Here is a 12284-nt window from a genome sequence, read left to right on the forward strand (position 1 = left end):
GAGAGTTTACATAGTTCTACTCTCTCTACTCTCAGGGTCATCTCTGCCTTTGTTCAAGGCCCATCATTCTAGTGTCCCAGGTGACTGACCACATCTCACCAAGATCCTTCACTGGGTCCCCCCAGGATCTAGGAACTGCATGAGAACAGGATCCTGGTAGTCTGCCCTGACATTCCAGAGATCTTAACTGAAAATGCAGGTTAGCTCCCAGTCACCATTACCTGACATGCGTGAACAATGTAGAGCAGAATTATTATTTTCTTCAAGGGACTTAATGGAGAAAACTCAAAATTGCACGTTAATGCGAAGTATTAAATATTAGAAATGAATCTGTGACTTTTCTTGTAATTAAGCCAACTACTTGACTTTCTGTATCTTTCTAAATTGGGAGTGGTAATGCGAACAATTTTAGCAGTGAGGAGATACAGCTAATGCCGTGATGATTATCCATCATTTGAACTTAACAATTACATTAATGCTCTAATGAGAGGCAAAGAAAATATAATGTAATATTTTTCATATGATCACAAATCTAAAATTTTCCATCTGACCTACTTTTGCCGTCTGTACCTATGTTCTACAAATTCTGGGACAGAGCTGCCCACGTGAAAAGCTAATGGTATCACAAAGTCTAAATTGGTTCTTAGCTTCTGGAATGGCATTTTAAAAATTCCAAGAACTGTTGTAGAATTACTATTTCTAAGTTCCAGCTGAATGTGGGTAAGGAAGTCCAGTATGCTTTTTATATTTTCCAAAAATTAATAGAAACACTTAAATTGTTATTTCTTTCCCAACACTCTCTCCGAAGTATTAATGTTTCTTTAAAGAGCTATCCTGATTCCTACATTTTCCTCTAAACATTTGTCTAAATCTACTGAATTTGGGTGGAGTGCTGTGCCTTTCCTGTTATCTTCTCTAAATTGTATGGTAGATCTAATCCTAAGGCATTAATGCAGTTCATAAGCTGACTTGTGGCTGTTCTAAGTGATAAGCCTTCTTTGATAGGGACCTTCATGGTCATGGGCAGTTCATGCTTTGTGGGTATGTGCTGTCTTTGCCACATTAAGCTCTGTGACGGGTAGTAAGCAGGGCTCTGAGGTAATTTTGTTTTTGTTTTTGCTTTTTCAATATACATGACAACTCCAAGTTTGAAACGAGCTGTGCTAATGTTGATAGTTCTGAAAGTCACAGTAAAGTTCATGTTTACCGTTGGTGTTAAACCAAACATGAACTTCATGTTCTCCCCAGAGGTAAGTCATTTTAGAGAAGCCCAAGGTACTTCTCTAAACCACAGAAGCATCATGCACATATCCTCCTTGTAAAAACAAGTCAGAAACCCAAGGATGTGCGTTTCTTCTCCTTCTCTTAGTCTTAAGTCGGATGTTGTAAGGGAAGAGCTGGTCACCAGGGGAGACAGAGTTACGGGGTGAAGACATATTTGACTGCTGGATCTTTTTGTTTAAATACTCAAATCACATAAAATTAACCACTTTAAAGTGTGCAGTCAGTGGCATTTAATACTTTCACAGTGTCATTCAACCACCGCCCCTATCTGATTTCAAACCATTTTACCTCAGGAGAAAACCCCATCTCCAGTAAGTTTGGCTGCTTGATCTCAAAGTTTAAAACTATAGCTACCTTCCAAAAACATCCACTGTCCCTTGAGAGTAAACTGAAGCATGAATAGGGAGGCTTGACCCTGAAAACCAACAGTTCCAGGATTCCTGAATCCCTTACTCCTTACTCCAGAACCTTCAGAGAGCTGTTTTAGAACATCGTGAGCCTGAAACAGAAGCTGGTGACCTCACTGCACACTGGCTTGGTCAACTCCACTGAGATTCAAGGAGGTGGCTTTTTCTTTTCCTGATTCAGATACCTCTTTTATCTATCATGAGTTAGAATTAAGTCAGCTAGATGCGTTGAACACCTACTATGTGCACAGCTGAAAAAAACACACTTTCTCATTAATATATGATTTAAAAATGTGCTTTTTGGGTGAATTACCAACACATTGTACAAAAAAACCAATGGGACTGTGGGTTACAGTGATGGGAAGTAGATAAAAGGAAATTCTATCAGGTCTTTTGGGAAGCACAGATCTTAAAAATTTGTAGTGGCAACAGGAGTGGGTAGGAGGCAGTATAAATATAAACACATGTGAAGAAAGGCACAGAGTAGAGAATGGGAGTGAGCGTCGTATAAGATAGTGAGGGGCTCTCCTTGCTCGTACAGAGGATCGGTGCAAAAAAAAAAAAAAAAAAGACATAATGGGGTCAGTCTAGTTATGGAGAAGCCTTTAAAAGAGACCAAATAATATTAATTTTATGTATTTGACAATAGAAAAAATGGTTATGAATTAGTGGAAAATAATTTATTGGAGAAAAAGCATTTTGAATGTATAACAAACAAGATCAGTCTTTAAATTCATTACAGTCTCATTAAAGCATTCCAGCAAGTTCTTTGGTGGAGATTGACAAGCTAATTCTAAAATATTTTGCAAGGGGCACCTGGGTGGCTCAGTTGGTTAAGTGCCTGCCTTTGGCTCAAGTCATGATCCCAGGGTTCTGGGATCAGCCTCGTATTGGGCTCCCTGATGAGCAGGCAGTCTGCTTCTCCCTCTGGCGCTCCTGCTCACTCTCGCTTGCTCTCTCTCTCTCAAATAAATAAATAAAATCTTTTAAAAAATTAAAATATTTTGCAAATGTATAAAAATATATATTGAAAATGAAAAGGGTCAAAAATAGCCAAGACAACTGCAAAGAAAATGAATAAGGCTGAAGGATGTATCCTACCAGAGAGCGACTTACAAAGCAATAGTAATGATGATAGTGTGGTATTGGCACAGACAGCCCAACTGGGTCAATGGAACAGAATTAGAAGCCATAAGGACACAGACATCTACAAAGACACTTGGTTTATGTCAAATATTATACTGCAAAACAATGGATGAAAAATAGTATTTTCAATAAGTCATGCAGGGTCAATTGGATATCCATATTTAAAAAAAAATTGACCCCTGCCTACCTGGGACACAAAAATTAAGTTTGGGTGTATTGTAGATCTAAATGTGAAGGTTAAAAAAAAAAAAAAGTTTTGAAATAGAACTTCTCAAACTATCTGTAGTACTTAATTTTTGAAATTTCTGACCCATCAGACCAGTATTTTAGCAAAATAAAATAAGATACTGCTGGGACATATCAGTGTCACGTTGCTTTAAAAGTTTCTTGACATCTACAGTATCTCAGTCTTGTCGTGAATTGGTAACAAGCATTTTGCAGACTGATACTATTTCGTGGGCCATACTTTATTTAAAGTATCTTCTTCTATAAGATGACATGGGGAAATACATTCATGAGCTTGGGTAGGCAAAGATCTCTTAAATAAGACACCAAACCTAACCCTAACTTTCCCAGTGAAGGAAAATGCTGATATATTAGACTATGATAAAATTAAGAACTTCATTTTATCAAAGGCAGCAGGAGGGAAGTCATTCCTATTAAGGGACAACCATGTCACAAAGTGGGAGCAGATATTTGCAATACACAGAACCAAAAGGAACACAGACACTCCTATCCAAAATATAGAAACAACTTTACACATCAATAAGAAAAGGAAAGACTCCAGGGGACAAAAGATTTTTAGCAGGCAGTCCCAAAAGAGGATATCCAGATGGCCAAGAAGCATAGGAAAAAGTGCTCAATCCCATTAGTCATCAGGGAAATGCAAATCAAAACTACAGTGAGATAGTACGATGAACCCACTAGAAAGACTTAACTGGAAAAGATCCACAAACCAGGTGACAGTGGAGTACCATACAGCAATGAAAATAACCATCTCTTTCTACATGCAACATGAGCAACTTTCATCATCATGACAGGGAAGGAAAGAAGCTGGACACAGAGCTGTACCTCAGGCATGATTCCATTTTTATGAAGCTCAAAATAGGCAAAAGTAATCTGTGATGTTTACAGGTAACACTGTGGTGATCTTTGGGAAGGAGGGAGGTGGCAACAGGGAGGAAGTCAAAAGGGCTTGTGGAGTCCTTGTTCTGTTTCTTGATCTGAGTGGCAGGACATGGGTATATGCAGTTTGTGAAAATTTATGGGCCTATACACTTAAGAGTCGTGCACTTCTCTAGATGTATAGAATAACTTCAATATAAATATTTTAAAATCAATTGAGTATGATGACACTTGATATTAGGAGAAGAGAAGGTGTTTTTGTTGTTTTGTTTTCTAGTATTTGTTGAGAGCCCACTCCGAGGAGGCCCTGGGCTTACACTGAAGCCCACAGTCCTATGGCAGAGCTGTGAACTATGCAAGTCTGGGTACATGAGAAACTATGAAATATTAGTAAAGATGAAGCCTGGCGGCCCCTCATGTGGTAGCACCTGTTTTTTCTACACTTGGTCTTAGCCAAAAGGCCTGTTTTTTCTAACACACCATTCAAATCCTAAATAAGAATTTCTCCTGTCAAGATTCCAGTCAAAGAGCAAGTCATAACATACCAAAACCTGAGAAATAAAAACCATGTATATAGTTGTGATGGATGTGAATAAAGAAATCAGCGTGCTATTTGCCTGAAAGAGCTGAAGGTCCTAGAGTGAGTGCAGAAGGCGGGAATGTCGCGAGCAGGAAGTATGGATGGTAGCAGGGCGGGAAGTGGTGAGACATACAAGTAGGGCAAGGAGTCTGGCTCTTATTTTACAGGCAATAAGCCACTAAGTATTTTAAAGCAGGGGAATGAGAGGATCTGATTACCTTTTTAAAAATTCACTCAGATTGCTTTGTGCAGATTGGACTGGAGAGGCCAGGTAAGCCCGTAAGCAGGAGAGCTGACCAGTAGACCGTTAGAGCAATTCAGTAAGAGAGCTGGCTGTGACTTGGGGGGGGGGGGGGGGCAGAGGAGACCTACGGGATACGTCGTGGAGGAATTGGTGTTGACTGGATGTGGCGAGTGGAGAGGAGGTGTGAAGAGTGACTCCTAGGTCCTGAGCTTGAACAATGAGAGAGTGTTACCTTTCACTGAGATGAAGACAGAGGAGGAAGCAGGCTTTGTATGTATCGCACTGGAAATACCCGGGAAATGTGTACGTTGAATATAAAGCCTAAAATTTAGGAGAGATGTCTGGGTAAGGGATACACCCCTGTGAGTGTTCGGCATTAGAAAGCATTTGAAGCCTCAGCAATGGACAGGAGACAATGAGGAGAGGGTGACCACATAGAAACAGGTGACGGATCTCCCTGGTCTTGTGTCATGTAAGCTTTGGGGTAAAGTGTAGTGTTGTGTCAGACTAGGGGAAATTTGGAGTGGGAAAAATCACGTTGAGGAAGAAAGTAGTGAATTCTGTTTTCAACATAGAATCGTAGACTCAGACTGAGCATGCCCCCTCTTCTTGGACTGCAGATGAGCCTAATTGAAAGTCAGAAGGATTAATTAACTTGTCCAAATTCGTTTACATTAGGGACACAAATGGTTTTGAAGTCGGAAATGTCCTGGCATTCATTCTGGTACTTTCATTTCAGAACTTAGGTTAGTGGGACCCCTGTTTGCTGGTTAAATGACTTGCCCGTGAAGAATCTTCACTAATCTCAATGTGAGACTCAGCTAGGGATGTGATTCCTCAGGCCAAAAAAATACATACAGGAGTGTGATTCCACAGTCTTCTCCACAGGCATTGATGGATGAGATTCTCATGCTTCAAGATGAGATCAGTGAGCTCCAGTCGTCTCTTGCGGAGGAGCTGGTGTCCGAGTCTCCCGAGTCCGACCCCGCCGAACAGCTGGCCTTGCAGTCCACGCTCACCGTCTTAGCCGAGCGAATGTCCACCATCAAGATGAAGGCCTCAGGGAAGCGGCAGCTTTTAGAGGTAACAAGTAACTCTGAAGGTGCCCCTCACATCCACCTTCACTCTCCAACTTGTGTTGACAAGCATGCGGGTTATTTACGTGATCTACATTTTTATAGTTTCCCACTCAGAAGAAGCTGGTATTGTGTGTGTCTCAAGGAGGGTCTCGTGAATAGAGCACTGAGTCAGTGTGTAGCCATGAATGCGTCTTTTCACCACTTCCTGACTCATTTCAGCATGAAAAATTGAGAATGTGGAAAGCAAAACTTGGTAGACGTGAGCCTTGTGAAGAATAATTGTGAAAGGTTTGCATAATGGTTTGCTCTGTTTAAATAAGAGCATTTTATGACCAGTATTACTAATACTCTGAAGAATAAATCCTTAGTCACCCTTAGCCAGTTTGAGCACATTAGTTCATGAAAATAGTTTTGTAATTCTGGTTCTCATGTTACTTAACTTTAACATTATTTAATAGATAAATTTTAGTGATGATAACATGGGTTACAAAATGAGTTATTTTGCTTTTTCTTTGTTCTGTTATAATTCCTGGCCCTAAACATATGTAATGTTCATATGTTGCTCCTATAAATTTGATTAGACTGGAAACCTCTTAAGGACCTTTAGAGTATCTCTCTCCTGGTATCTCCAGGGTCAAGCAGCTTCTCTGATCAGTTCTCAACACATTTCTTATTATATGAATTTAAGATTATTTATGTAGCTGCTGGTTATGCTATAATTCAGTTGAACATGGACCTGTTATTGTGTGTAGGCTCTTTCCAGCTTTACCTATTATAAGATTAGTCAAATCATATATTCATTTATTTGTTGTTTAGGAGACACTTAAAATCAATGTGTCAGCTTTATTTAATCTCTATTTTCAACAAGCTTCTCTGGTGATTCTAATGTGAGCCCAGAAATTTAAAAATAACAATAATAAGTTATTAATGAAATAATTTTTAAAATAAGGTATTTGCAGTACTTGTCTGAAGAATTAATTTTTTAATTCATTAATACTGTCCCTAATCATGCTATGAAATCCTTGAGGAGTTTTAAAATGACACTTCATTGGCTTGGATTTTTTTTTTTGAATTGTTTAGAGAAAACCCAGAGAGGTAACCAAAAAATTTGAATTTCTGCCTTCACCCAAGAAACTCGTACCACTGAACCCCCCCTTCCTGTAGGGAATCACTTGCCTGAAACTGCATGGTGGTACTCTGTCCCCACCACTGCTTACACCTTCCCAGACATTGAGGTAAAATATCTATTGCCATTTACCGTCTTCCACCATTGTTTTGTTCTAATCCTTGGTCAGTTTCCATTATTTACATTATCTGCCTAGCGCCATAGGCATATTATGCAAGAAGCTTAAACTCTGGGTTCAGGGGCACCTGGGTGGCTCAGATGGTTAAGCGTCTGCTTTCAGCTCAGGTCATGATCCCAGGGTCCTGGGATCGAGCCCCACATTGGGCTCCTGGCTCAGCGGGGAGCCTGCTTCTCCCTCTCCCTCTGCCTCTCCCCCTGCTCATACTCTCTCTCTCTCTCTCTCTCTCTCTCTCTCTGTATCTTTGTATCTCAAATGAATAAATAAATCTTAAAAAAAAATAAAATTAAATTAAAAAAAATAATAAAAATAAAAAATAAATAAATAAATAAACTCTGGGTTCACATTAGAATCATCAGAGAAGCATTTAACAAATACCAATCTTGAGACTCACTTCCAGAAACTCATTGATCACTCCAGGTTGTGGCCTAAGCATAGGTATTTTTTTTAATTTTTAATTTTTAATTTTTTTTAAGTTTCACAGGTGATTCTGATGCACAACCAGGACTAAGAACCTGGTTCTGTTGAGTTGAATCCTGATGACTTGACCTCATGGTGATCTGTGTTACATTCTATTTAATTCATTAGGAGAAGTTAAATGACCAGCTGGAGGAGCAGAGGCAGGAACAGGCTCTGCACAGGTATCGCTGTGAGGCTGACGAGCTGGACCACTGGCTCCTGAGCACTAAGGCTACTCTGGACACCGCACTGGGCACAGCCAAAGAGCCTATGGACATGGAGGCCCAGCTGGTGGACTGCCAGGTACAAAAATGGTCTTGAAGGAATATGGGAGTATGTCAACATCATGAAGTACATTGTTTAACTACAGAAAACATAATAGTAAAAAGACTTGGTACGGATATATGACTTTTCACCATCTGTATATTTTATATGGTTAGAGAGTAGAAAAACAATACCTTATAAAAGATTAAATGATATCCGAAATTGGACTTAGTCTTTTGAAAAAATTTACCAGTAGTATCTACTCTTTAGAAAATCTTCAGCTTCCTAAAGGACATTTTTTAAAGACCCTAAATACCAAAAACACTTATGGTATCTCTATTTAGTGGCTAGTAAGAACTACAAACCCAATGAAAAGAATTAGTATCAGTGAATCCGACTGTGGATAAACTGTGTGGATAAACACAACAGGAGGTGTCTCTAGGTACTCTGTTGCAATTTTGGTTCTAATTCTGATATATTGTTTGGACAACTTGGAAAAACTGTCAGTTATAGGCAGACAGACTGAACGTAGAAGGTTGTCTTTTGGAGCAGAAAAATACTTCTTCTGATGTGAGGTCTCTTGGAATTAATGTAAGGACTAATGATATTAAGGTTGTTATTGTAATATTTTTTATATCTTCATTATGGAAAATTGCAAACACATGTATAAGTATAGAGACTAGATAATGTCCCGTGTACCAGTCACTGAATTTCAATGATTATCAACATAATAGACTTCACATGTGGGTGAAGTATATCTAGAAGCTCTTTCATTTAACAAACTAGCAAGTATCTAGAAAGACTTACTAATCTGCAGGGTTAAGTATCAGTATGTGTAACTTTATATGTCTCCTATTTGGAATCAGGAAATATGCAAAAACCATTAATGAATGAACACTATCTTTTTTCTTAATATATAGTATGCTATTTTGATCGTTCCTTTTATGATTTGAGGCTTATTGTAATATCGATCACTATAACTTGGATTTTTAAATTCTCTAGGCAGCTTATCTATGTGTATTCAAAGCACTGTTGTTCTCTGCCTGGATGGGAGAGAATAGAGAACCACGTGTGAATGTTTTCTGTTTTTTATAGCATCTTTTCTAAAGTTTCCTTGCTGGAAAGATATGTCTATTTTTTACGTTCCCTGCTAGTGCTTAAAATTAGCACATGTACTAACTAGCATTCCAAAATTATGTTTTACCATTACTCCCACCTATCCCTTTTGGATGTCTCTATTTTTGTAGCTATGCATAAATTCCACAATTCAGATAATATATTTCAGGGTTTTTATGAAGTATTGAAATGGTATTTTGACAACATTTTTAGAAACTAGAAGCATATGGAATCACACAAGTATACAGCAGTTCCTCAGTCAATTCAAATGTAGTATTTAAGCCAGTCGTGTAATTAGGAGTGTGGCTATTACTAGGGTCTCATTATGAATTTTGGGGCCCTGGGCACTTTGCTTCTATGGGCTTCTTCCTCTATAAAAATACTAAAAATTATATTTTTATTTTATAACTGCTTTGGTACAAAGACTAATATGATCCAGGGTAGATTTATTAATACATACTCATTATTATATTCATTTTTTTCCTTCTGATTTTAGAAGAATAAAAATTAAGATTTTTATTGGGCCTCTAAAAGTATTATGAGCTCTCAGCACTGTGTCAGCTGTGCCTAATGGAGGAGTCTGTCCGGCACATAATTATATTAGTTTCTCAAAAAATAATCTTCAGGAAATCATCTGTTAAGCTCCATTTCATTAAACATTTCATGCTTCCATTTAGTTCTAATTTTTTGGTTCCAACATATATTCTTACTAGTTGATGGCAGTTTTTCTGATTTAAAATATCTTTTCTCATTAGTAAAATACTTGATTACTTGATTAAATATAAATTAGATAGTACATTTTAAAAAGTTCAGAGTTAAGGAATATAAGAACAGAATGATTTCTGCAAAAAATAAAATGATTGTTACTTGTTTAGCTTTGATGTTTTTATTTTGTTCTTTTTTAGTTTTTGTTTTAAATCTTACCTTGAAGAAGGGAGGCTAGTTTTCTCCTTCTCTAAACTTAGCCTCTATTTGAGCTCTAGAGAGTTGTCATAGAAAGTGAAAGTAAAATTCTTATGAAAACTTTTAGAAATGTAAGGTTAAAAGTGCATTATATAAAAAACAAAAAAATTAAAATCAAGAAATAAGAGCAGCAATCAAAAAAAAAGCAATGTCTTGAAAGAGAAAATCATCTTTAAATTGACAAGAAAGGGTTGATCATATGACATCTTTACTATTATTAGTCATAAGCATCACAATCTAACACTAAAATGATAAAACAGTCGCAATAATGGGATAATACAAAGGCATGGTCTTTTCTCCTTATCCGTTGGCTATATGAAATACGCTTTCCGTGTGCTTTTCCAACATGTTTTCCATTATATAATATCTAATCTTAAAGAAGAGAAAAATTAGGAAGCTCAAGGAATTTTTAAAAATCTATAACTACTCTTCAGGTCTGTCAGAAAAGTAGGAAAAAACCCAAAGGCATATTCCTTTGGTGAAAGACTAAGGAAGTGTTGTATTTCGACGTGAGAAAGGATCTTTGCCGAGGCCAGCAAGATGTGTGAATTTTCATCCTCATTTCTGTTGCTCCAGAACATGCTGGTGGAGATAGAGCAGAAGGTGGTGGCCTTATCAGAACTCTCAGTCCACAACGAAAACCTGATGCTGGAGGGCAAGGCTCACACCAAGGAGGAGGCTGAGCTGCTGGCCGTAAAGCTGCGAACCCTCAAGGGGAGCCTCCTGGAGCTGCAGAGAGCACTGCATGACAAACAGCTCAACATCCAGGTGAGGGCTCCAGCCACGCGCAGCAAGCCAGTGCTACAGCACTGCTCAATCCTCCTGCGTTGTTCCGGGCCTTTTCTGTGCCTTGGATCCCTAAAGGAATAGTTGGGGAATGATACATACTTAACGCCCGGATCTGCTTTACACACACTTCAGCATTGATTTCCAAATAAGTTTTGTAAGGACTGTTTGAATCCGTAGACCTGAAGTCTGAGGTGTAGGAAAAGAAAAGAAAATGAAAACAAATACCTACATTTAGCAAATAGAATATTTTTAAAAGTATTTAAACATAGATTAAGATATTTTATAACATTTTAATATTTTTCTTTTATTCTCCTACATTCTATTTTTCAGATATACTCAGACTTTTTAATTTAGGGTTCATACCTTATATTGTCATATATTCTAGGTGAATGGAGCCTTTTTACTCTCACGTGGTGATCTTAATGTTCCCAAATAATGATTTCTGTTTTATGTCACTGGAGTTTTGGGGGGCTAATATTTGCCTGGTGTATCCTTTAACTTTCCTTTGATTTCACCCTTTCTGTGTCCTTTTGTTTTAGATTTGCTTCTTTAAAAAAACATTTGGCTGTACTTTGTTTTAAACAGTTATCTAATCAGAAAATCTCTGACTTTGAAAGGACAGGGTTAGTCCATTTAAGTTTACTGGGATTACTGATCGGTGTAGACTTCTGTCATCTTACTTTTTGTTTTTTATTTTTGTTCTCCTCTTTCTATTCTTTTTTTCTCCTTTTTAACCTTTATTTTTAAGTGGTTGAATGCTTTTTCTCCCCAATATCTACTCTTTAGCACTCATACCTAATAAATTCTAAGTTTATTTCTTAATCTTCTTCGAGGTCCATGTAAGAATCTTAGAACACTTTCACCCAGACTTCTTCTCATGCATCTTTCATTCTGATACTGTCTAGTATTTTAATTTTGCTCTTTTTAATCTGTAAAAATTAGAAATTACTATTATTATCCTATACAACAATTAAGTGAACATTTATTGAGAAGCAACTATGAGTCAGCTGCTATTTTATATAACTGAGCGAAGGAGCGTAGAAAATAACTATATTTATATCTATATGCCTGTGTTTATACATTCCTGACTTCAAAGGATTATGGTTGGGGGAAACAGATAATAAATAAAATTAAAACACATTATTATATATTAAGTTAGGAGATGATAAGAGGCACAGGTGAGATACCATAAGGTGGGTAGATGGGGAAAGGCAATCTGGGTGGATTTGCAGTCCTAAACAGGGTGACCAATGAAGCATCCCTAAGGTTACATTTGAAGGAGTGAACCATGCAGATATGAAGGAGAGAGTTCTACACAAAGGGGAAAGCAAGTGCAAAGGCTCCCAGGTGGGATCATCCCACCTGGTCTGTTCAAGAAGGCCACTGTGGCTAGAGTGGAGTGAGCAAGGAGAGAGTGGTGTCAGATGAAGCCAGGTACAGGTAACATGGGACATGGTACAATGGATCTTATAGGCATCGTACCCACTTTGGTTTTTACCCTGAGAGAAATAAGAAGACCCCGGA

General features: G+C 37.9%; 1 protein-coding gene across 15 annotated transcripts in view; it reads left to right on the plus strand.

The window, feature by feature from the left end:
- SYNE1 (spectrin repeat containing nuclear envelope protein 1) overlaps nt 1–12284 on the plus strand; it is a 437497-nt gene that overhangs the window by 292481 nt on the left and 132732 nt on the right. For 12 of the 15 annotated variants that reach the window (XM_032407632.1, XM_032407640.1, XM_032407639.1 and 9 more), the window contains 3 exons: nt 5663–5869; nt 7758–7931; nt 10548–10739. In XM_032407632.1, the coding sequence (XP_032263523.1) occupies nt 5663–5869; nt 7758–7931; nt 10548–10739 (573 nt within the window). The remainder of the gene's footprint in view (nt 1–5662; nt 5870–7757; nt 7932–10547; nt 10740–12284) is intronic. The other 3 variants (XM_032407636.1, XM_032407637.1, XM_032407642.1) reach the window with 1 other exon arrangement.

Source organism: Phoca vitulina, unplaced genomic scaffold (genome assembly GCF_004348235.1).
Source record: "Phoca vitulina isolate PV1807 unplaced genomic scaffold, GSC_HSeal_1.0 scaffold9, whole genome shotgun sequence".
Classification (NCBI taxonomy): domain Eukaryota; kingdom Metazoa; phylum Chordata; class Mammalia; order Carnivora; family Phocidae; genus Phoca; species Phoca vitulina.